The 26,611-nt window shown below is 41.0% G+C and overlaps 1 protein-coding gene across 2 annotated transcripts in view; it reads right to left on the bottom strand.

Moving 5' to 3' along the window:
* The window catches only part of GALNT2 (polypeptide N-acetylgalactosaminyltransferase 2), a 219,112-nt gene that overhangs the window by 28,526 nt on the left and 163,975 nt on the right, over nt 1-26,611 (bottom strand). For both annotated transcript variants that reach the window (XM_037820840.1, XM_037820843.1), the window contains exons 4-8: nt 13,664-13,762; nt 13,322-13,389; nt 13,017-13,082; nt 6,379-6,500; nt 3,557-3,644 (exon numbers count right to left, since the gene is read on the bottom strand). In XM_037820840.1, the coding sequence (XP_037676768.1) occupies nt 3,557-3,644; nt 6,379-6,500; nt 13,017-13,082; nt 13,322-13,389; nt 13,664-13,762 (443 nt within the window). The remainder of the gene's footprint in view (nt 1-3,556; nt 3,645-6,378; nt 6,501-13,016; nt 13,083-13,321; nt 13,390-13,663; nt 13,763-26,611) is intronic.

Here is a 26,611-nt window from a genome sequence, read left to right as displayed (position 1 = left end):
TGTGCCTCTTAAACTCTCTGCTGCCAGGCTCTCTGTCAACAGGGCTTTTGCAATGCCCAAGTTTGGATGGCTCTTCTGCCTGCTCTGAATGGAGGGTGTCATCTGCTCTGATAGCCCAGTGCCTGGAGCCTGAACCAGGTGGGACAATGGGGGCTGGAGCTGCGTCTTTTGGGCTGGTTCAGCGTGTGTTACAGCTCAACCAGAAGCACCAGCCAGAAAGGTCTCCCCCACTCTCTCAATGCCCAGTAGAGTGGGCTCAACAAAGAGGGAACACTCTGGCTCATGGGCTAGGCAGCAGGGACAGAGATAATGACAGTGAAGCACAAAGAGGAAACCAGCATAGGCGATGGGGCCTGGCTTTGCTGAAGAGCCCAGCTCTCCCCTGTGAGGCAGACAAACTGCCTCAAACACAATTAGCACCAGCCAGGAAGACAATGTCACGACTACTTCATTGACAGAGAATATGAAGGCCAATGGATATAACATCTTTTTTTAAGATTATAATTTTTATTATTTATTTTATTACTTTAAAATGTCCATAAAGACAAGCTACAATATTAAAACTCTGTTTAGAACACCTTGGTTTTTTTTTCCTAATGGGATTTTGTGAAACGCTCTTAGAGTGACTGTGCCAGTTTGAATGTATTATGTCCCCCCAAATGCCATTATCTTTGATGCAGTCTTGTGTGGGCAGGAAACATACTGGTGTTGATTGGGTTGGAAACTTTTGATTGGATGTTTCCGTGGAGATGTGATCACTCAACTGTGGGTGAGATCTTTCATTGGATAGTTTCCATGGAGGTGTGGCCCCACCCATTCAGCATGGGCCTTGATGACTTTACTAGAGCACTACAGAAGCTCAGACAGAAGGAGTGAGCTTGCTACAGCCAAGAGGGACACTCTGAAGAATGCACAGGAGCTGAGAGAGGAGCTGCAGGTGAGAGACAGTTTGAAGATGGCTGTTGAAAGCAGAATTTTGCTCTGGAGAAGCTAAGAGAGGATAAACGCCCCAAGAGCAACTGAGAGTGACATTTTTGAGGAACTGCAGCCTAGAGAGGAACGTCCTGGGAAAAAGCCATTTTGAAACCAGAACTCTGGAGCAGACACCAGCCATGTGCCTTCCCAGTTAACAGGTTTTCCAGACACCATTGGCCATCCTCCAATGAAGGTACCCGATTGTTAATGCATTACCTTGGATACTTTATGGCCTTAAGACTGTAACTTTGTAACCAAATAAACCCCCTTTATAAAAGCCAATCCATCTCTGGTGCTTTGCAATCTGGCAGCACTAGCAATCTGGAACAATGACTTTGGCCCCCATTCTTCTGACCCACCACAGAAGGGACAAATCACTGTCCTCACAGCTGCTCTGACCTAAGCAGCTGCTTTGTAAAAAGAATTCTGAACCCTAAAGCCTTCTTGATTGCTCAGGATTGGCCCTCTTTAAAGTCCAAAATATTTTTACTTCTAACCCACCGTCAAGATCTTTCCAGCACTGTTATGTTTTCCAATTTAGGCATGATATTCCAAGCATGGCTAACGTCCTTTTGATGCTTCAGGAGAGGGGCAAGTTGTGCAGTCACCATCCCAGCTGACACTGACGTAGCTCTGACTTCATGCCAACGGTCCATTAATCCTCACCGCTGCCCAATGGGCCAGGGGCTGTTATTACCCCATTTCTTGGATGGGGAAGCTGAGGTGCAGAGGGGATAAATGGTCTTCCCACAGTGACACAGACAAGGACCATGAGGCCTGCATCTCACGAAGCGGCCCCGACACTCTGTTTTTGGAGGTTGGAGCCTAATTTGGTAGTTTTGTTCTCTTCATTCCTAATGTTGGACTGTTAGTTGACCCTTGACATATATGTCTGCCTGGAGCCGTCCATCAGCTTCCAATCAGCTCATAATGTTAAAAAGTAGAAGACACACCCCTCTTTTTGCATTTTTAAAAAAGGAGGTGCTGAATACTTGGAAAAGAGTTAAATTATTTTGGGTATAAAGAATCAATGAATTTGGGTGAGGGTCACCAGATAACTATTTTGATGAATAAATCACAAAAACATAAGGCAAAGACATTGACGTCTCTTTTAACTTCATAGCCTTTGCTTACTTCTTGGTTCTCAGCAGAGTTCTTATCAGCAAAGCTGCCAATTAGTTGAGTTTCAAGAGTGGGGCATTAATTCCTGGACTGTAGCAGAGCTCTATCGAGCACAGGGTGTTGCAGCCCAGGCCCTGGGACACCGTGACAACTAGTAAGAGTCAGAGAGAACATGACCGGACCCTCACAGTGTGGGGCAGTCTGGTGCCTGGGCTGCAACTGGCATTATCAAGCACTTCTATGAGACCAGCTGTTCTCAAAGTACGGCTCGGGGTGCTCTAAGCGTCCAGGAGACCCTTTCAGGGGGTCTGTGGAATCAAAACTACTTTTATATTTATGCTAAGATATCATATGTCTCGCTCACTCTCTTTCTTTCAAAAGTGGACAAGGGTTTTATTTTTATTTTGATTCTTTCTGATGTAAGGAAAATGTTCAAAAGTAGATTGGGGTGATGAATGCACAACTATATGATGGTACCGTGAACAGCTGATTGTACACCATGGATGACTGTATGGTATGTGAATAGATTTCAATAAAACTGAATTAAAAAAAAAAAAAAAAGTGGACAACAGGGTATTCCAGAGACTCTGATATGTGATGTCATCATTCTGATGGGTAAGGGAGTACGTGTTTGCATAGTCTTGTGACTGACACTTTCTCAGCTTTAATTTCTGATACAATAAATATCAATAGATAGAAGCCCCATAAACAAAAGCTCTTGGGGTCCTCAAGAGAGTAAAGGGTGTATCAGATCACTGTTGAGGTTCTATGGAGGATGGGTTGAGGGGAATAAATTTTGGGGCTGTGAGAACTGATAGGATACTACTGTGGTGATTTAGGAAAAAAAAAACCTACCTGGACATGAAGTAAGACACTGGGAGAGGTAACCCCTTGTGTAAAAATCAGCAGGGCTGATCGGGTGAGGAGGAGTCAGAGAGGACTCCAGGTTTCAAGCTGGCTGGCCAGACAGACCAAGAAAACACAGGACACCAGAGAAAATGTTGGTGTGGGGAGAGAGAAAGCAAGTATGGGCTCTAGCCCCTTTCACTGTACAAAAACCTAAGCCCTGGGGAGCTCACCTACATCCTGCAGGTCGGCAGCAGGGGCGATTCTGGTGCCACCTCATCCTAGACCACCCTTCAGTCTTAATCATCTCGGATTAAAAATGACACCAAAACCGTTTACTAAGCCAAATGTTTCCCCAAAGCAACAGAAGGTCAAAGAGATAAGAGAACAACAGGAAACACAGGAAGTTCTTCGAGGGCAGCAAGGCTATTTTTCTCCCTCTTTATGAAATTCTACTTGTTAAAAATACATACTCTCTCCTCTGAGCACACACGCTGACAGTGTGAAAGATGTTGTTACTGTCACTCCTGACAGCGACAGGGGTGCCAATCACATGCACATGCAGACAGTGAGAGCAAAGCAGGTGGAACCTGGCTCCATCACCAACACCTACCGCCTTTTAGGTCAGCAGATGCCCCCACATACTGAAAGTTGTCCATATTAATGACATCAATGATGGGGGACACAACTCGAGTCCTGTCCTAAAATATGGATAAAGAAAAGAAGAGTTATAAAACACAAAACAAAACATACAAAAGAACCCCACCTACACCTCCCCCCGATCCCCCCCAAAAAAGAAGGAATCAGTGTTCAATAGATACAGTGCAGAACTAACTGCCTCTCTCACTACCTACCACTCGCTTCCATTTGGGGAGAGAGAGAGAGAAAGGTGGAGAGTGTCAGTATTACTATAGTAGAAGGTATACCAAATGAACTAGAGACTTCCACATCTAAGACTGCCTAGAAATTATTTTTTTCCTAGAATGGGTTATTTCTTTATGCCATAATGTCATTGTTCTGGTGACAGTTTGTGAAAACAAGGTCTTTTAACTTTCCTGACCTTTTCAAATTTGAATGACTGACTTGACTTCATACTGATATTCAACAAAAAAGTAAGTGCTTTTCTTGAGCCATTTAAAGGAAACTTATTAGACAGAAAGACTTAGAAAAACAATTAGTAAAAGAATCCAGCAGAGCTAGGAGCACAGTAAATCAGAGGAACAAACTAGGAGAATATCATGAAGTTTCATCACTACTCAGGTGTAAATGTTCAAGGAAAGGCAAACCGTTGGTGTATTGAGAACAGAGAAACAACACAATAGGGCAGAACACAGGCATTTAAAGAGGGATGGTGACAGTTTCAAAACCTTTCAGATAAATATCAAATATTTCAAACATTTATTCAGTGTCTACTGTAGACAGGCATTGTGCTTAACTTTAAGGATACCATGGAAATAACCCAAATTTCTTGCTCTCAAAGAGCTCAGTCTGGCAGAGAGGCCAAATAAATAAATAATCATCTATTTAGCAAGACTGCTATAACAGACATGCCCAGGATATTACAGGTACTAGATATTTGAAAGGATTAATGTACCCTCTTCGGTGAGCTAGAAAAGATGCACAAAATCCAAGTTTAGGGGTACTTTAAATTGGGGTTACATCAAGGACTTTAAAGAGAATAATGTTGCTGGCTGGGCCAATCCCCAAGTAATAGACCTTCACAAGTTTCATTCATTTATTCATTCAACTGACAAATATTTATTCAGCATCAATTCTGTGGAAAGCACTGTGCTGAGTGCTAGGGAGGAGTCCGGCTCAGCAGCAGCCTATGGAGCTTTCAGTCTAGAGAAGGAGACATTGTTTGTTGCACAGTTGTCTTGGACTAAACAAATTCTTAATGGAGTTCTATGGAGAGATGGTAGACGCCTGTCTAATGTCCACTGAGTTGTTCCAGAAGAACCCTACAGTACCGGATAACCTTTCAAATTCTAATAATCCTTTGTGTCCATAGGATAAGGAATGATCCAGTAAAGTCAACAATGGAGAATCACATTCTCCTTGCCTGGCTTGGTCTGGACCTACATATGGGAGCCAAAGAATATAATCTGCTTTACTTCCAAGTCTACTTCATTGATTTTTGTTTCTTTGGATAAGACTAGAATTAGTGAAAATTAATATTCTAAACATATTTGTCCTTAATTTGGGAGGTATTTTTTGCGGGGTGTTTAAATAGTTTCGACAGCCAAACTACAAAAGTTAGTGTCCTTTATATAAATTAATATCATGCTCACAGATTTAGTTTTGGTTGTATTTTACTGCGACACAGACTGGTAGAGTGACAAGCCATCAATGAGCAGGATTGGTGGAAGATGGCAGGGTGGGTTCTCCTTTTATATAGGTGTGTGCATATGGTGAAGGACAGGGGCTCAGTCAGGGATTTAGTCAAATCCAATTAGCAACCCTGGCTCTGCCACCTGTGTGACTCTGGGTAAGTTATTAAAGTTCCTTGAACCTCAGTCTCCTCATCTGTCAAGTGGGGATTAATACCTGGGTTAAAAATAATGTACATAAAGTACCTGGTATATAAATAGTACTTAATAAACAGTATTTAATGTGATTATCAAAAGTACTAGTAACTTGTGGTTCTTTGGTATTTCATGTCTTAAGGCTCCACATCTATATTTTCCTATGCTGTAAGAAGAACAACTTGCTCATTTTATATCTCTGCAGTATTCTCGTGAAGTCTGCTTTACTCACCCAACTGAGCTCTTTCTGAGTAGGAAGGAAAGAGAGCAAATAAAGGAAGTAGAAGGCAAGACAAATGACAAAAGGCAAAAGGTAATATGAGTGATGATGTTTCTGGAAGACAGAGGTGCACAAAGCACGGCCACAGATCAACCTTGGTCGGCCATCAATCTGTCCCTCTGGCCGCCATGTCTCTCTGCCCCTCTCCACTGTCCGGGCCTGGAAGCCGAGTCGGGCCCTTCTCCAAGCGGTCGCAGTATCCCTGGGGTGCCGGCCTCAGCTGCCCTCGCTGAGAGCAGAGGGGACAGCAAAGTGGGAGCTTCCCCAGCACGTCCCACCCCTCAGAATCAGCAATCAAAGCAAACACTCAAAGGGCACTTACTAGGTGCCAGGCACTGTTCTAAGCACTTTACCTCTTTTAAGCTCAGAGAGTTGATTGCAAAGCTGCAGGCAAGTAAGGAAGAGCCTCCTCAGGAAATGGCTGCCATAAACTAATTAGGGCTTTACCAGCCTCTGCTGAGCCTTGTCTCCTACTTCACAAGTGATTTTTTCCCCTATTAATAGATTCCTACAGTGAATAAAATACTCTTTGAACAGATGTCCCAGAGGCATTTTTCTTTTCCTTTCCAGCATCAAGGAAAACCGCAGAGAAGGCCCTTCAGCTCCCCCCTCCCCGGCCCTGTGCCTCACCTCGGCCACCCTCTCCAGGAGGGGCTCTAGCCAGTGTTCGTTGCATTCACAGTGACTATCCAGGAACGTCAGGACCTTGGCCTGGGCGGCATCGGCCCCACGGACCCGCGAGCGCATCAAGCCTGTGGAAGAGGGTTCAGAGGCACATTAGGGGACAGACGCATAGTAGCTGAGAACCTCCAGCATCTGAGAAAAAGGCAGCAAGAGCGGCACACCCCTGCACTGGCCATCGACACCTCCCCACTCACAGCTTTACCACCCCTTTGCAGGGCAGCAAGTTTGTTCAAACCTTATCTGATAAGACCAATACTGCCCTGTGGTTACCAAGATAGATTTCTGTCAGGAAATTGGACGACTGAGAAGGGAACTTTCTTAGAACTACTATCTTCTGAGAAAGGCCTTTACATAATTGAAGCCTCCTTTTTCAAGCAACTGAAATATGGCCCTTTCAAAACTACTTTTCCCTGAAACAGCAAGTTTTCTAATTAACCGGGCTAAGGAAGGTGTCACCCAGACACTTAAGTGCTAATGGTGCTGATTTTAACGGTGATAACTTTGATGGTAATGATGTTGCAAATATCTTGGTCTTCTAAGATTTATCACAAGTCAAATGACATAAATGACAAAGCCTAAGTGGCTTTTACACAAACTTGGTTATATGAAAGAAGGGAGCCGACTCCATCTCTGTGTTGATGCAAAAAAAAGTTTTATTCTATTCATTCCTACGGGTTTTTATAGCATACAAGGTAGTCTCCTACGTGACTGTTTTCAGATATTTCAGGGAGGGTGCATTTTTTCTAAAGCCATAAGGTGTGATTGCATGTCTTTGATCTCAAGGGACAACATGTTTGAGGCTAGACGGGAGACAGCAGGAGCAGGAAACAAGAACACGGAAGGAGCCCAGAGACTTTACCCTTATCTAAATTGCTGCCTGCCTTCAGGTGCCCACCTTCAGGCTTCCAAAGCTTAGGAAGTGGCCTCTCTGTATAACCTATCAAGCCAGAGAACCTTCCGTGTCTCCACATGGTTACATTATTGGTCAAATTACACTAGCTGTCCACTGGTGATATGTTAATAATATATATGTTTTACTACCATACACAGTCTTATTATGAATAATATATTTATACCTGGATGCTGTGGTCATAAATGGTGTTTGCTACACATGCGGAGTTTTATATATGAAGATGATGCAACTTTTTACAACCAGTGAGGACAAGGGTTTTAAGTTCCTTTTTATAGAGTCAAAATGGATTTTCACTGATTCTTATAGTTCCATGGTAGACTAGGGAAAAAAGACTAAAGATTTCTAGTCCTAATAATAACAGAGTAGCTTGTATCAGGCAAGCCCTTGCTCAGGTAACTATTATAAACTCTGAACAAAATATAAAACAATTGTTTGAAGGAGATGGAGAGTAGCCAAAAGCAGGTAGAAACTGGAGGGAGTCAACTCTTGAAAGAAGGAAATCACAGTGAGATTCACATGAAAATGGTATTTACCCTGAGGTTACTCCCCAGTTCACTGAGGCACAGCCTTTATCATGTGATCTGTCAAAGGACAGAATTTGGGGTTGCCAAAGAGGTTGTAAATGGAAGGGGAGATGTTGGAAAGGAGATAAGCCCCAAATCTGCTAATAAGTTCTACTCAATCTGGGCTGGCTCCTGCAACATTCAGACTCTGGGGATTTAAAAGCAGCTATTATAATTATGTTCAAGAACTTAAAGAAAATGATGGTTGTAATGAATGAACAGATGGGAAGTCTCGGCAGAGAAATGAAAACCATAAAAAAGAATCAAACAGAAATTCTAAAACTGAAAAATACAATATCTGAAATGAAAAATTAACTGACTGAGCTTAACTGTAGATTGCAGAAGCCAGAAGGATTTATGAGCTTGAAGATGAATCAGTTGAAATTAACCTATCTGAAGAACACAGAGAAAGAAATATTGGGGGAAAAAAAGTCCAAGTAAGGGGCCCTGCCCTGATCAAGATGGTGAGTGAGAAGCTTCAGAGCTCTCTTTACAGAAGCTTTGAACACCAGCAAAAAGGAGCAGAAACATCTTTCTCAAAGCTTCAGAAAACAGTTGAAGGATAACAGTAACAGGGTGAGCAGTGCATAAAGAAAAAGGCAATTTAAGAGCAGTAGGATCCTGTGGCCCCCTGGCTGGCCCCTGCTCCATCCCCTCCCAAGCTTGGTGCAGAGCTGGCTCACACTCCTGGTGTGGATCCCTGATCCTGGTTCTGGAGGGAACAGCGTAATCCTTGTGAATATACAGGCAGGATTTATGTCTTGCCCAATCTCTCTGGTGGTGGTCTGAGGACAGCACAGGCTCACCATTTCAGAATTTGTCCTGTGTATAGGAGGAAGCTCGCAGAGCTCTCCTCCAGGGTGTCATGGGAGAGCAGTTACGGCTGCCTGGGCCAAGGAATTGCTGGCTGTAGGACATACCGTGCAATGCCCCTGAGGAAACTATTTCTGTGGGAAAAGTGGACATAGAAAATGAGGAATTCCTAGGGCCACATGTGCATGCTCAAGCCAAGACTCATGTGTAGAAAGGACAAGGGACATCCCTACACCCCTGGAGCTATTCTCTACACTCACTGTACGGATAAGTCCTGCAGAGAGCACTCCACAGGTCAATCTGTAAAAACTGGGAACGGTGTTTTCTTTTTTTTTTTGTTAACTTCTGGCATTCAAGCAAAGCTCTAGCATGGTACTATTCAGATATAAGCTTGCAGAACCAATGCCTCAAAGTCTAAATTCCAGTTATAACACATTAAAATATCAAAATGTCAAGGTTCCAAAAAAAGATTATAAAATATACAAAGAGACAGGAAGTGATGGCTCAGATAAAGAAGACCAAAGCATCAGAAACCATCAATGAGGAGGACCAGACCTGGGACATACCAGACAAAGACTTTCAAGAAATGGTCCTAAATATGCTCAAAGAGCTAAAGGAAAACATGGACAAAGAAATAAAGGAAATTATGAAAATGATAGGTGGATACAAAGAGAATATCAGTAGTGAGATGAAAATTATGAAAAGGAACCAAACAGAGCTGAAGATCACAGTAAGAGATTAATAATTCCCTAAAGGGGTTCATCAGCAGATGGGAGCCAGCAGAAGAACCAGTGAACTTAAAAATAATACCACTGAAAGCATCCAGTCTAAGGAGCAGAAAGAAGAAAAAATGAAGTAAAGTGAACAGAGCCTGAGAACCTGTGGGACACCATCAAGCATACCAATATATGTATTGTTGGAGTCCCAGAAGAAGAAGAAAGAGAGAAAGGGGCAGGAAGAATATTCAAGGAAATAGTGGTTTGTAAATTCCCCAAATTTAATGAAAGATATGGACACACACATTGAAGACGCTTAACAAACTCTCAACAGAATAAAACCAAATAGACTCATGCCACAGCACATTATAATCAAAATGCTGAATACCAAACAGAGAGAATTCTGACAGCTGCAAGGGAGAAGCAATATATCACTACAAGGGAACCTCGATAAGATTAAGTGCCGGTTTCTCATGGGAAGTTGTAGAGTTAAGAAGGCAGTGGGATGACACATTTAAAGTGCCAAAAGGAAAAAAAAATGCCAGTGAGTAATTCTGCATCTAGCAATACTGTCTTCTGAAAAATGAGGGAGAGATTAAGACATTCCCAGAAAAGCAAAAGCTGAGGGAGTTTGTCATTCCTAGAGCTGCCCTATAAGAGATGTTAAAGAGAGTTCTGCAGATTGAGAGGAAAAGACAGTAGACAACAGAACATAGCCAAACAAAGAAATAAAGATCCCCAGTAAGGGTAACAACAGGAGTAAATATAAATGCCACTACTAATGCATTTTTGGTTTGTAACTCTACTTTTTACTTCCTACAGGATCGAAAAAGCAAATGCATAAAATGTAATAATAAATCAGTGGTTTGGGATTCATAATGTATAAACATATAATTTGTGACAAGAACTACATAAAGGTGGGGGGATGGAGAGGAATAAATGTAAGCCCCATCGTAAGTAAAAAGAAAATATTGGAGAATATAGAAGCTCACGGAGACAGAAATTAGAGTACAGGATGCTAGGTGACAGAGGAATGGGAAATGGGGAGTTAATGCATAATGAAAGTAGGATTTGTTAGGGGAGATGGGAAAGTTTTAGTAATGGAAGGTAGTGAGGGTACCATAACATTGAGAATGTGATTAATCCCACTGAATGGTATGCTTGGGAGTGGCTGACATGGGAAGGTTTATGTTGTAGTATGTATGTTCCCACAATTAAAAAATGCATATATGTAGAGAGAAACTAAAGAGACAAAGACAATGAAAATCAAAGGCAACACATGATCCTGAATGGGATCTAACAAGGAAGGAGAAAGGCTCAAAAGGAAATTATTGAGATATATGGAAAAAATGGAATATAGACTGTAAACTTTATATCAATGCTTAATTTCTTAAGCTTGATAACTGCACTTAAGGTAATTACATAAGTGAATATCTTTGTTCTTAGGAAATGTGCACGGCAGTATTAAGTATTCAAGAACCATGATATATACAACTGACACTCAACAAATAGATAAGATAAACAGATAGAAGGATGATAAATGGATGAATGGATATATAAATAGAATGATACGGTAAAGGTGGAAAAATGTTAAAATTGGTGGATCTGGGTATCTAGTGGTGGGTGGGTAGGGGTATGCTGGAATTCTCTATATGGGGTTTGTATTATTTTTATGACTGTCCTATAAGTTTGAGAGTATTTCAAAAGAAAAAGTTAAAAAAATATATATGTCCAATGGGACAATATCAAGTGGCATAACATACGTGCAACTGGAGTCCAAGAATGAAGGACAGAGAAAAAAGACAGAGAAAACATGAGAAGAAAAAGGTGGCCAATAATTTCCCAAATTTGGTGAAAAAAATCACTTACATATTCTAAGGGATTAGCAACCCCCAAGCAGAATAAATATAAAGAAAACAAAATATAGGCTAAAAAACAAAGACAAAAAGAAAATCTGGAAAGCAGCCCAAGGAAATGACTCATAACACACAAGGGAACAATACAAATATGACTACATTCTCAACAGAAAAACTGAAGCCAAAAGACACAGGAGTGATATTTTTAATGTGCTGAAAGAAAAATTGTCACCTCAAAATACTATTCAGAGAAATATTCTTCAATAATGGAGCGAAAATACTTTGTGTGTGTGTATTATTGCACTCATCTGTCATTTGTTCTACACAGCCCTACCACAATCTGGCTTCCCATAACACCTCCTCCTCATTTCTCTCTAAAACCAACACACTGATATGGGTCCTTACTCAAATCAACATCCTAACTTAAAGCAAATGGAAAGTTTATACTTAGAAGCATCATTTTGACTTCTGAGCAGGTTAGGGACACTTTCTGATAAGCCTAGCAAGTGATTTGTACATATTATAAAGTGCCAACACAAAAAGTAATTTTTTTCTTCTTTTTCTTTTTTCCTATGCCAGTTTTTTCCCTTTTGAGGTGAAGGCATGGCAGGCACTTCGAGTTTAAATTCATTACGTTATTTAGACAAGTTGTTTAGGGGAAAAAACAATGCAACAGATTCCAAGATTTTGATTTATTCTAAGTTTGGAAGAATGATGAGTCTAGCAAAGAGAATCTGCTTAGAGAAAGGCTTATCCCTCTGTTTATGTATCTTGAACATCTGGGTTAATGAGTTTAGTTGGTTGAAACATGGTGCTGATGACGTCGTCCTAACAGGTCCAATTGCTGTATTAGCAAATAAGATTCCTGCCAAGAAAAACTTCATTCTGACTGCAACTGGACCACAGGGAACCAGAAGAAAAAGTCTGCCATTGATCAAGCAATACAACCACCATTCTAGGATCAACAAATAGCATCCTCAAATAGCAAAATGGCACGTTTTAAGCTTTGCAACTTCCCCACACTGAAAGGTTTCTCCAGACAATGGAGAAGCACAGGATCCAGCTACCAAACTCTCTAACAACACTGAGGCACCAGATGTCAATTATGTTGCGTTTTTACCTTCCTCTCCAGACACTTCAAGGTAATATTTTCCCCTTTACAGTCTCTCTTCTAACTGCCAATAAAATAGATTTGATGAGCTCAGCTCCAGCAGAGACAAGACTGACAGCAGGCTGTGAGGTCAGCATTTGCAAAATTGAATATGCATGTCACTGCAGTGCTCTCTCTCCCTTTTTGGGTGGTACACCTTTGGCAGGCTGTCAGACTTGAATCCAGTTATTTTATCACGCCTGGAGCATGGAGTCATTGAACTTCTCATTGTTAAATCTTTATTTTTCTACTGTGTTCTAATACTCAAGGGACTACTAAATGATAAAGACTTCCTAGGATGAGAAAGAGAGAGAGAGGCCAGTTTTCTAAATACATAAATAAAAATGTAATTTGAATACTGCCCTAGTATACAAAACAATTTCAATTAGTTAAGCTTTTAATGTCCTTCCTGAGGTTGCTCCCAAATGGCTCTGATGGAAGGTGGTGCAAATATATACTCAAAAAGCCTAGACAGCTAATTTTTTTGTTTTAGCTGAAACATTCCTTCAAGTTATTACTCAGGAAAAGTCAGAATTCAACCATGTTGGTGTTGAATTAAGGAATGAGTCTTACCTTCTCGTCGATCGTTTCGAAGAATCCGCACTTTCTCTATTTTCCCCAAGAGAGCTCCATCCTCAGCTAAAGAAAAGAAACAGCATTTTGAACCATAACATTGAAAAAAAAAAGGTGCTCTGCATTCAGGCATAGTAATTCCTGATTTTTTAAGGGCTGATTATCTCACTGGGGCACAGCAGAGGAACCTCTTCTTTCTGCAGCCCTAGTTTCTGACCTTCAGCTCTTCATTAGCACCCAGGGGGCCAAAAGGCTGGTGGCAAGGAGCGGCTGGATGCCAAGGAGAAATCAGTTTTGATACTTACGGTCATTACTGTAGTCATCCACCAAGATGATTTCTTTTATGAGATGAGGTGGACTTTTCTTAAGCACACTAAGAAAAGACAAAGAGACACAGGTTGCCAGGCCTTTTAGGGGTATGACACCTGGGGTAGGGAGTTCTTATGCCTCTGACCCCACTTCCTGGCTGAAGGAGCCACAGGCAATCCCTTGTCCTGAATGGTTAGGTAGCCCCATCGGCACCCACCCACTGACAGCCCTGGTCAGACTGAGACTAGGACCCACAGCCCCGTGCCCAGCATCCCTCCCAAGGTAACACCTTCCACGGCTGCAGTAGGTGGACAATGGGTGGCATCTTCTGGCCTCACCTGACCACTGTCCTCAGCAAGGCCGACCTGGCTTCATTGTGAAATGTGATCACCACGCTGGTAGCAGGGAGGTCTACCCGCCACTGCTTCCGCTGACACCTAACAAAGAGAAAAAGCATACTGTATAATGAACCCAGAACAGTTCTGGCAAGAGAACTAGCAGCCCAACCTGCTAGGGTGGACGCTCTATGATTAATTTATTTTTTTGAAGAAGTTACTGGCCTTCTCTGAGATAAAAGTGCCAATGAGACATAAAGAAGCCGACAAATACAACTGGAATTACATTTTATTAGATGAAAGATCTCAGCAAAAAAGAACACATTGAGAATATCTTTCTAACACATTAAGTAAAAAAAAGGGTGCGTTTTAAACCAGTGAAATCCCGTTCATACCTATATGCAGATATATCTTTCTAGATGTGCTTTTTACAATTTGCAGTGGTTATTTCTGAGCGGTGGAACCAACTTTTGCGTGTTGCTCCTTTTCTCTTATCGCCTCCTTTCGAATTTGTTTAAAACAAGCACATAGTGTTTTTAGGATTTCTGGAACCTGGCTCTCACCGAGAACACAGAGCCCAGTGACTGCACTCCTTTTACCCTGGACAAGAGGGATCTGCTTCCGTCCCTGCCAGATCTATCTTCAAATTCCATAAATGATGGCATGCAAACTGAGGTGGTGTGCCGGTTTGAATGTATTGTGTCCCCCAAATGCCATTATCTTTGTGGTCTTGTGTGGGGCAGATGTTTTTGGTGCTGGTTAGATTTGCTTGGAATGTGCCCCACTCAGCTGTGGGTAATGATCATTTTGATGAGATGTTCCCATGGAGGCGTGGCCCCACCCATTCGGGATGGGCCTTGATCAGTGGAGCTATATAAATGAGCTGACTCAGAGAGAGGAAACTCACAGAGTGCAGCTGGGAGTGATGTTTTGAAGAGCAGCAAGCTTGCTAGAGAGGAACGTCCTGGGAGAAAGCCGTTTTGAGGCCAGAGCTTTGGAGCAGACGCCAGCTGCCTTCCCAGCTAACAGAGGTTTTCCGGGCGCCATTGGCCATCCTCCGGTGAAGGTACCTGATTGCTGAGGTGTTACCTTGGACGCTTTGTGGCCTTAAGACTGTAACTGTGTAGTGAAATAAACCCCCGTTTTATAAAAGCCTATCCATCTCTGGTATTTTGCATTCTGCAGTATTAGCAAACTAAGACAGGTGGGCATTAGGGATGGATAAATGGGAACCTGAACCTGTCACCTCTCCCCTTTTACCTAAACAATATCAAAAGAAATCCTGGAACCACCACTGGGTAAAAGTCATTACAGGAATTAGGCCTACAAAATAAGGGCAGATTAAGACAGGCACTTTAAAGCTTGGTTTCTGCAGATACAGACAAGACTGGGAGGGGCACTCAACAATTACTTGTTAAAATAGGGCTCTGATGGCTACAGGTTGAAGATGCTCAAGTGTTATACACTTTTAAAAAGAGAAATAACCAGCAAAGCTAGGGGCAGGCTCAGCTCCATTATAAATAACCTTTTCTAGTTACCCAAGTTAATGGCCTTCAAGGAAGGGTCCATGTGGTTTAACAATATATCAGCATACACGATGGTCCGAGAAAACAATATATCTGGAAAGGGCTTTCATCATGTGAGGCACACCGAAAATAGTGAAACGGTGGTGTGAGTACATTTAGAGAGTTACTGTATTGGCATTACTACTGATAACAGATCGGGAAAGAGTGTTGAGGTAGACAGCTAAAGGATCTTTGCCCTCAGGGAAACAGTTTCGAACTGTCTTGTTTAATATACAGTGTTTGAGAGGATGAGAAAGTGTTGCTTGTAAGCCAGCAACAGGGAACTGTGAGTCTGCCACCATGCAAGGATGCCTCCATGCCAGCATCTGGAGCTGAAGAGTATTCCCCGCCACTCTAGGAGTTGAACTGACTAAAAAACTTCCCATGGAACAAAATCATTTTTAAAAATGTGTTTTACTCTTTAGCCCTTTTTTTTTAGTTTCTTTTTTTATAATTCAATTTTATTGAGATATATTCACAAACCGTATAACTATCCACAGTGTACAATCAATTGTTCACAGTACCAGTTATAGTTGTGTATTCATCACCAAAATCAATTTTTGAACATTTTCATTATCACACACAAAAAAAGAGTAAGAATAGAAGTTGAAGTAAAAAAGAACACCCAAAAAATCCCATTCCCCCATCCCTCCCTATTACTCATTTACTTTTTGTCCTCATTTTTCTACTTATCTGCCCATACACAGTATAAAGGGAGTGGGAGCCACAAAGTATTCACAATCACATGGTCACACAGTGTAAGCTATATAGTTATACAATCTCCTTCAAGAATCAAGGCTACTGGGTTGCAGTTCAACAGTTTCAGGTATTTCCTTCTAGCTATTCCAGAACACTAAAACACACACAGAAGTTGAAGTTTTAAAACACTGTCAATATCGTCCATTACTCTTTAGTCTGATTTACCTTAGTTCTAGCTATGCATTCACCACCACTATCTATATTAGGACATTTCCATTTCTTCCACAAAGAAAGAGGAAGAGGCGAAAGAAGAAAAAAGAAAAAAGAAAGAAAAGAAACGACAACTGAAAAGCAACAAAAGAAAAAATAAAATAAAAATAAAATGAAATACAATAAAAAAGTCAGACACCACCACCAACACCAAGAATCCCATACCCCTCTCCCTTATTATATCCCCTCTTATAGACATTTAGCTTTGGTATATTGCCTTTGTTACAATTAATGGAAGCATATTACAATGTTACTGTTAACCACAGACTCTAGTTTGCACTGATTGCATTTTCCCCAATACCACCCCATTTTTAATACCTTGCAAAGTTAACATTCATTTGCTCTCCCTCTTGTAAAAACATTGTTATATCTGTACATTCAATCACAATCATTGACCACTCCAGGTTTCACTAAGTTATACCATCCCAGTCTTTATCTTCTATCGTTCCTTCTGGTGTCCTACATGCCCCAAAGCTTCCTCTTTCAACCATGCTCACAGTCATCTTTTGTCAGTATACTTACAATATTGTGCCACTATCACCCAAAATTGTGCTATCCATTTCTGGATCTATACAATCGATCCTGTTGAACATTCTGTACTCCTTTAGCATCAAATGCCTGATCTTCACCCTCTTTCTATCTCCTGGTATCTTCATTTCTACCCTCGTCTCCAAATCTCTCTTTCCTGTCTTTTCCTATCTGTCTGTAGCACTCCCTTTAGTATTTCTTGTAGAGGAGGTATCCTGTTCATGAACTCTCTGTGTCTGTTTATCTGTAAATATTTTAAACTCTCCCTCAGTTTTGAAGGACAATTTTGCTGGGTATAGGATTGTTGATTGTCAGTTTTTCTCTTTCAGTATCTTGAATATATCATACCACTGCCTTCTTGCCTCTGGGGTTTCTGCTGAGAGATCTGTACTTAGTCTTATTGAGCTTCCCTTGTATTCGATGGGTTGCTTTTCTCTTGCTGCTTTCAGAATTCTTTGTCCTTGATATTTGAGTATCTGATTAGTAAATGTCTTAGAGTAGGTCTATTTAGATCAGTTCTGTTTGGGGTATGCTGTGCTTCTTGGACCTGTAATTTTATGTCTTTCGTAAGAGTTGGGAAATTTTCATTGATTATTTTCTATATTATTCTTTCTGCCCTTTCCCCTTCTCTTGTCCTTCTGGGACACCTACAACACGTATATTTGTGCACTTCATGTTGTTATTTAGTTCTCTGAGACCCTGCTCATATTTTTCCATTCCTTTCCCTACCTCTTCTTTTTTTTTTTTTTTTAAATCTTCATTTTATTGAGATATATTCACATACCATGCAGTCATACAAAACAAATCGTACATTCGATTGTTCACAGTACCATTACGTAGTTGTACATTCATCACCTAAATCAATCCCTGACACCTTCATTAGCACACACACAAAAATAACAATAATAATAATTAAAGTAAAAAAGAGCAATTGAAGTAAAAAAGAACACTGGGTACCTTTGTCTGTTTGTTTGTTTGTTTCCTTCCCCTATTTTTCTACTCATCCATCCATAAACTAGACAAAGGGGAGTGTGGTCCTTATGGTTTTCCCAATCCCATTGTCACCCCTCATAAGCTACATTTTTATACAATTGTCTTCGAGATTCAGGAGTTCTGGGTTGTAGTTTTATAGTTTCACCTACCTCTTCTTTTGTGAGAAGGATTTCAGATGTCCTGTCCTCTAGTTCCTGAATCCTTTCTTCTGCCTCTCCAAGTCTGCTGTTGTATGTCTCCACTGTGTTTTTCATCTCTTCTGTTGTGCCTTTCATTTCCGTAAATTCCGCCATTTGTTTTTCCAAGCTTTTGAATTCTTTCTTAGGTCACCCAGTGTCTTCTTTATATCCTTCATCTCTTTTGTCACATTTTCTTTCAACTCATTGATTTGATTTGGAAGATTTGTGTGAACATCTTTAATTAGTTGTTTCAACTCTTTTTCAGTTGAGGTGTTAGTTTGTTCCTTTGACTGGGCCATACCTTCAAGTTTCCTGGTGTGGCTCATGATTTTTTGCTCTCTAGGCATCTGATTTTCTTGATTAGTTTATTATGGAAGTTGTTTTCTCTCTTTTGCCTTGGGATTTCTTGTCGGTTTTCTTTGATCTCTATATTCCTTTCTCTTGCTGGCCAGTTGTCAGATTGGCTCTGCCCGCAGTCTTCCCCCCAAATCTGGCTGCCACCGTGGCCTGCCACAGGGATGGAAGGTAAGCACTGAGCACCCCAGCAAGTTCACTGTGTGTGGTAATGTAGATCTGCTGGCTTGCAGTGGTGCTCTGTTTTCCACCAGTCAGCAAGACCTGGGTTTGTTTTTGAGCCCTGCTTTGACAGTTGTGTTATCTGTATTTCTCAGCCCAAACCAGGCTGGGTTTCTGTGCAGGGTGTGTAGATCAATTCCTGTATTCCTAATAATCGGTGAAGCATCTTTTTAAAAGGGCTTCCATTCCCTTGCACTTTCTGGACTGTCCAGCAGATGGTGCTGTTCAGTAACTTAATCGTCCTCAGAGGCTGCTTTGCCTCCGAGCACAGGCTGCATCTACCCAGGTGAGCTGAAACTGCAGGATTCCTATGCCCTCACTTTGCTGGCCAAAATCTGGCTCAGTGTGGGGCTCCACTTGTGGCAGAGTACTCCCTCAGCTGACCCAGTACTCCAGCTGTCCCCAAGGCAAGGAAATGGCTGCCGGCTGCTGCTTCCCTCAAGGGTGGGGAAGGGCTTTCAGACCCAGGGCTGGAAATGCAGTCTCTGTCCATGTTTTCTCAGTCTCTTTGTCCCTCACTGACCTGGTCCTTGAAATGTCCTCCCCTGTTCCCCAGGTCTTCAAACAGTGGGGGTATGTCTCACTGCTGTGAGAGATTTTAATATCTGTGTCCCTGGTGGGAGGGTTCCCATCTGCTGATTCTGTGCCTTTTCCACACTGAGCCCAAGTGAAGGGGAGGGGAAAGGACTCGTTGGTCTTGGATGGAAGATTCCTACCTGATATTCCTTCTTTTTCTTCAATTTGGCATCTGCAGGGAGCTTCTCCAGTCTATGTACTCCTCCAGAGTTTCAGACAATTCAGAATTGTCCTTTTTTTTGGTTGAATCTTTGTAGAGGAGTTATCAGTAGCTGTGTTACATCGCCATGTTGATGACTTTACCCCTACTCTTTACCTCTTAATGCGGTTTACCAAACACAGGAATTATCTGCTCCCAGAATTAAAGATACCTAACTTAAATGGGATCTTTGGGAAAAGGAGATAGGAAAAAAACTCTTTGGAGTCTAGTCATAGCAAAAAAAAAAACAAAAAACAAACAAACAAAAAACGATTTAGGTAGTTAAAGGCTGAGGTGGACTTTCAAATAGCTGCTGGAAAATGCCAGCAATTTCATACGAATGGGTGCCCCTTAAAGGAAAATATGCAACAGACACTAATTTTCTCTAATGACTGGGAAAACTACTTCAGATAAGCAAATTTTGAAAATGAGCGAGAGAAGCAGGGCAATTAAAAAGCAGTAATATCAGAATTGCAAAATGGGTTTCTTCTGTTTATTCTGGTCATATGGACAGCTTTATTTTAATTATTTATGAAAAAACAGCATAATATACCAGTCACTCCTATCTGGGAAAAAAAACCCAAAATATTCCAAAATTGGTATCATACCTCATTATAGCCCCTGACTGCTAAGTCTTCACTGACAAGAAGAAAGATAGGCTACTGGCTTTTGTTGTTTTTCTCAATCTTCAGAATTAGCAGATTGTTAGATTAAGGAAGTGAGAATCTGTAAGGCTCAACTGTAAACAAATTACCCAAGAAAATCATCCCCAAGAACCCAATCTGTGATGCTAATGAAATAAGAACTCCACAGAAGGAGCAGGCCCCATAGCCCCTGCAATTAAGGCCCACTTAACACAGTAGGAAGTGCTGAACAGAGTGAACCTGTTTTGAATGATTTACTGAACATGGGCTTCTGCAGCCATCGAAGAATTTGAAAGCAACAGAAAGAAGCATTTTTCACACCCAAATCATAGTAAACTTAACCGATCCAATCATGTTCTATTCTCCCATTTTCCTCTTCTCTGCAGGAAGTCTAGTCTTCCACAAGCACTTGGAGGTCTCAAAGGACTCTGGAAATGTTTTTCAGAATACACAGGGCTGCTACACTCATGTTATTAAAATTTCTCTACATATTCATAAGGCATCGAGTTTTGCTAAGAATTGATGATCAGGAAGCGTAAGAGAAAGCCCATTTTTAAGAAGGGATGGATAGCAAGTAAAAATTGAGAAATATCTCACCCCGTTAGAGTACGTGTACACATGAATATGAATTCAGATAATAAGTCCTAACATTGAGCCAAAAAGGGGAGGGGAAGGCTATGAAGAGTTTCTTTAAAAAGAAACAGAATATATTTTGCATTTAAAGAGCCATGTCCCTGCCAAAAAGTCTTTGTTATTCCAGAGCTGGTGAAAGAATGCCCGATATGATAACTAATCAAGGGGAGTTGGCTGCCAAGGTACTTTCTTACTTGAATTTTCTTTGAGAACTGGCTAGAACTGTAGCTTATTTGAAGTCAGCAGCAGGAAGAGTTTGCAGTTACTTTTGTTCTCCCAGATGAATGAGAGAGCATGAAGGAGGGAACGGCCCAACCTAGAGGCAGTGTGATACTGAGGAAAGAGAATGGGACTTTGGGGTCAGACTATGTAAGTTCAAGTTCACCTGAGTTTCCAAGTGAACTGAATCGGTCATTCTGGTAACTTCCCATCCAGCAAAATGAAGGCTTCCAGAAATCGGACATGCAATAATTTTGTAAATCCGTGATTTATTTTTAAATTTTGCTGAGACTGGATGGCTATCAACATCTGAACTCTTGACTGGCTGGAAATGAGAAAAAAGGCAAAACTAAATGGCAGTGTACTCTTCAGCCTCTTAGGGTGGAAGAGGAATTTGTCTTGGGGGTAGACTTGTCTTCAATGCGGATGTTACACTTGGGGTAGAGCAAGACACTGACATCTTATTCAAGTCAAGTTCCTTAGACTGGTAAGTTAGGGATTCTGTTTAATAACACAGAAGGCTGTTTCATGGTGTGGGGAGGGATACAGAGATATGTTTTCTACTCTACCCCCAGCATGCCCATCACTCCTGCTGGTCTGCCATTTTTAAAAGGGCCTCATGAGGGACATTATGTTGAGTGAAGTTAGCCAGAAACAAAAGGACAAATACTGTAAGGTCTCACTAACATGAACTAACCTTTCTGAGCAAACTTGGAGAGTTAAAAGCTGATAACACAGGCTACCAGGAGATAGAAAGAGGGTAAAGATTGGGCATTTGATGCTGAAGGACTACAGAATGATCAGCAGGATTGATTATACAGATTCAGAAATAGATAGCATAATACTGTGTGACGGTAGCACAATATTGTAAGTACACTGAATAAAGATGTCTGTGAGTAAAGCTGAAAGAGGTGGGATAGGGGAACGTACGACACCAGTGGTAAAGACAGATGATAAAGACTGGGACTGTATAACTTAGCAAAAATGAGTGGCCAATGACTGTTACTAAATGTACAAATATAAAAATGTTATCACATGTGGGAGAGCAAATGAATGTCAACCATGTAGAGAGTTGAAAAAGGGATGGTATTGGGGTAAAAATATAATCAAAGCACACTGGAGTCTATGGTCAACAGTAACATATGTTTCCATTAAATATAACAAAGGCAATATTAAAAAAAAGGCCTCATGTGGTAACTTGTTTACAGATTGTGATTGGGCAAGTCATGTCATTCTTATCTGTGAAAATGGAAATGACTCCACAGTCCTTACAAATTTGCATGATTATTGGGAAAATCAAGTAAAAAATATACAAAAAAGACTGAAAATGTGAAGGTCAGTGTAATTAACACAGGATTATAATATGCGTTTGGCATCTGCGTGTCAATGGTGACTATTACCAGCGCCTGAAGGTTAGAGTGAGTCTCTTGCACCGTGAAGAAGGTTAGAGTGAGTCTTTCTCTTGCATCGTGAAGATGAGGCAAATGCAACGGAGCTCTGAGACAAACTTTTTTTTTTTCTTTTTTTTTCTTTTTTTTTTAAATCTTCATTTTATTGAGATAGATTCACATACCACGCAGTCATACAAAACAAATCGTACTTTCGATTGTTTACAGTACCATTACATAGTTGTACATTCATCACCTAAATCAATCCCTGACACCTTCATTAGCACACAAACAAAAATAACAAGAATAATAATTAGAGTGAAAAAGAGCAATTGAAGTAAAAAAGAACACTGGGTACCTTTGTCTGTTTGTTTCCTTCCCCTATTTTTCTACTCATCCATCCATAAACTAGACAAAGTGGAGTGTGGTCCTTATGGCTTTCCCAATCCCATTGTCACCCCTCATAAGCTACATTTATATACAACTGTCTTCGAGATTCATGGGTTCTGGGTTGTAGTTTGATAGTTTCAGGTATCCACCACCAGCTACCCCAGTTCTTTAGAACCTAAAAAGGGTTGTCTAAAGTGTGCGTAAGAGTGCCCACCAGAGTGACCTCTCGGCTCCTTTTGGAATCTCTCTGCCACTGAAGCTTATTTCATTTCCTTTCACATCCCCCTTTTGGTCAAGAAGATGTTCTCCGTCCCACGATGCCAGGTCTACATTCCTCCCTGGGAGTCATATTCCACGTTGCCAGGGAGATTCACTCCCCTGGGTGTCTGATCCCACGTAGGGGGGAGGGCAGTGATTTCACCTTTCAAGTTGGCTTAGCCAGAGAGAGAGGGCCACATCTAAGCAACAAAGAGGCATTCGGGAGGAGGCTCTTAGGCACAACCATAGGGAGGCCTAGCCTCTCCTTTGCAGCAACCGTCTTCCCAAGGGTAAAACTTATGGTAGAGGGCTCAACCCATCAAACCACCAGTCCCCTATGTCTGTGGTCATGTTAGCAACCATGGAGGTGGGGTAGGCGAATACCCCTGCATTCTCCACAGGCTCCTCAAGGGGGCACTACATCTTTTTTTTCCTTGTTTTTCTTTTTTTTTTTTTTAACTTTCCCTTCTTTTTTAAATCAACTGTATGAAAAAAAAGTTAAAAAGAAAACAAACATACAATAAAAGAACATTTCAAAGAGACCATAACAAGGGAGTAAGAAAAAGACAACTAACCTAAGATAACTGCTTAACTTCCAACATGTTCCTACTTTACCCCAGGAAAGTTACATAATATAGCAACATTTCTGTGAACTTGTTCCTACTATATCCATCAGAAATTAACAGACCATAGTCATTTCTGGGCATCCCCAGAACGTTAAATAGCTTATCTGTCTGCGACAAACTTTTAAGTCCACACGTAATGGATCAGAGTGGAGCACTGCACAGTCAGTTCAAAGGGAGAAGCATTCTTAGGCTTGGAAGAATAGCTCAAAGGATGGCAAGGGAGCGGGCCACAAGGACATATACTAACTAAAAAAGAAAAAAAAGAGTCCAAGGACTTCTAACCATATCCATCCTAATAAGTCCAGGGGAGAGGAAATCTTGGCCAACAGAAACACCACTATTAGTGTGAAATGACCATGATGATCAAACTGAGGTTGAAAATCATGAAAAAGAAGTCACTGGATACATATGCTCCATCTCCCTGAAAGCATCCATTTCACTCAGATGTTTAAGGAAAACTCTAAGTAACTTAACTGATTTGTAAATGAGTATTTCATGTTAACACAAATACAGATCTGTATTATGGAAGAGGTGGGTAATATACATACTTTAAACGATAAAAAAGAAAAGTTAAAAAAATACCAATGGTAGGCATTTTCTGGTTCTTCAACAACCCTGGCAGGCACGCAGTCCCTCTCCTAAGCCACTGGGGCACTTCTGGTGGAATCCTTTCCAAGGAATGTGCAGGCCCCATTAACCTGAAGTCATTGATCACACAGCCCCTTACTCAGATTATGATGTGGAGTCCCACGTAGGAGGAAATCTGATGGAAATGGGACTCTGGATATTGGTCTCCAGCACAGTCAGTTTTTACTGTACGTTCACAAGCAGCCATTCTGATTATGACCTCACTTTCCATGAGGCAACTAAAAGGGAAACGTGCAAGGCTCATGCAAGACTACAATATTTCAAGGTTCTGGCTGCTCTTTACAAATTATTAAATTCTCATCCTGGATACATTCAATCCATGAATTTAGTTTATTTGAGAAAGAAAGGGGGAAAGAAGGGGAAAAAAGAAAAACAAATAAACCCAAGCAAAAAAAGGTTTCTGTGTTTGCAAAGCTAACCGTCTAATCTCGGACCAAGATAAATTGACCAAAGTCGAGTCTCCTGCTCCTGTGGCCCCTTGAGAAGAGAACCAGTCATTGTGTGTGTGTGTGCGTGAGCCATTTCAGATATAAAGGATAAAGAATATTATACAGACACTGATGTACCTAAAACTCAGCTTTATCACATCTTACTATTCTGGACATTGGCATTTGATTCAGATTTTTAAAATGAAATAAACTAGTCCAGGCAGTAGTTATGGTTCCTTGTTTATGTCTTCCCACCTCAACTCCATTTTCACAGAGCTAACCACTATCCTGAATTTAGTGCCTTATTATTCCTAAGCATATTTTTAAAAATAAATTACATGTATATATATATTCATTGATAACAGTACTGTTCTGCATATTTTCAAATTTTATATGAATGCTATTGTGCTGTGACCTTTTTAAAAAAAATCTTCGAGAGATGAATCTCTTTTGACACATATAGCTCTAATTCATTCCTTTCACTGCCATATAGCTTTCCATTGTAGGAACATACTGCATTTTTTTTTTTAATTCAGTTTCATTGAAATATATTCACATCCCATACAATCATCCATGGTATACAATCAACTGTTCACAGTATGAACATATAGTTATGCATTCATTACCACAATCTATTTCTGAACATTTCCCTTACATCAGAAAGAATCAGAATAAGAATAAAAAATAAAAGTAAAAAAGGAACACCCAAACCATCGCCCCCATCCCACCCTATTTCTCATTTAGTTTTTGTCCCCATTTTTCTAATCATCCATCCATACATTAGATAAAGGGAGTGTAATCCACAAGGTCTTCACAATCACACTGTCACCCCTTGTAATCTACATTATTATACAATCGTCTTCAGGAGTCCAGACTGCTGGGTTGGAGTTTGGTAGTTTCAGGTATTTACTTCTAGCTATTCCAATACATTAAAGCCTAAGAGGTGTTATCTATATAGTGCATAAGAATGTCCACCAGAGTGACCTCTCGACTCCATTTGGAATCTCTCAGCCACTGAAACCATTTCGTCTCATTTTGCATCCCCCTTTTGGTCAAGAAGATACTCTCAGTCCCACGATGCCAGGTCCACATTCATCCCCGGGAGTCATACTCTGCGTTGCCAGGGAGATTTACACCCCTGGGAGTCGGGTCCCACGTAGGGGGGAGGGCAGCGAGTTCACCTGTCGAGATGGCTCAGTTAGAGAGAGAGAGGGCCACATCTGAGCAACAAAGAGGCACTCAGGGGGAGACTCTTAGGCACAATTATATGCAAGTTTAGCCTCTCGAATGCAGTAATGAGCTTCATAAGGGCAAGTCCCACGATCGAGCGCTCGGCACATCAAACCGCCAGTCCCAATGTTTGTGACAACATCAACACCAGTTCAGGTGAGGAAGTTCAACACTTCTGCACCTTCCCCCAGCTCCTCTAGGTGGGGGAGTGGGGTGGCGGGGAGGCTGTAAATATATTTTTTATTCTCTGCTCAAATTACTTTGGGAGGAACATACTGCATTTTAATCCCTTTTCTGTTGGTTGCCAATTTTTCTGTATTAGGAACAACTCAGCAATGGACAATCCTTTTATGTACCTGAGAGGGTTTCTCTGGATTATCTGCCCTCAGGTGGGACTGCTAGGTCACAGATTATGTACACCTCCAATTTTACTTGATATAGCCAAATTGCTCTCAAAGTGATTGGACCTAGTTTCACCCCCACTTATGGTACAATTAAGTTCCATATTGCTCCATCATTCCTTGATATTGTCAGACCTTTACATTTTTGCAAGAAGATCAGTATGAAATGGCCTCTTATTACTATTTTAATTTGATTTGCCTGATTACTAGAGAAGCCATGCACCTTTTTACATGGGTTGTTTCTTTGTTAATTGCCTGCTCCTGCTCTTGGCCCATTTTTGTTTTGTTTTGTTTTGTTTCACATACCATACAATCATCCAAAGTGTACAATCAATTGTTCACTGTATCATTATATAGTTGTGCATTCATCACCACAATTTTTTGAACATTTTCATTACTCCAAGAAATAAAAATGAAAATAAGAATAAAAATAAAAATAAAAGTATGAAAGAACACCCAAAACATCTCATACTCTTCCTCTCATTATTCATTTACTTCTTG

This window comes from Choloepus didactylus, chromosome 2 (genome assembly GCF_015220235.1).
Source record: "Choloepus didactylus isolate mChoDid1 chromosome 2, mChoDid1.pri, whole genome shotgun sequence".
NCBI classification, from domain to species: domain Eukaryota; kingdom Metazoa; phylum Chordata; class Mammalia; order Pilosa; family Megalonychidae; genus Choloepus; species Choloepus didactylus.
Note: the sequence above shows the minus strand (reverse complement) of the source record. Positions and strands in the feature narration are given on the sequence as shown.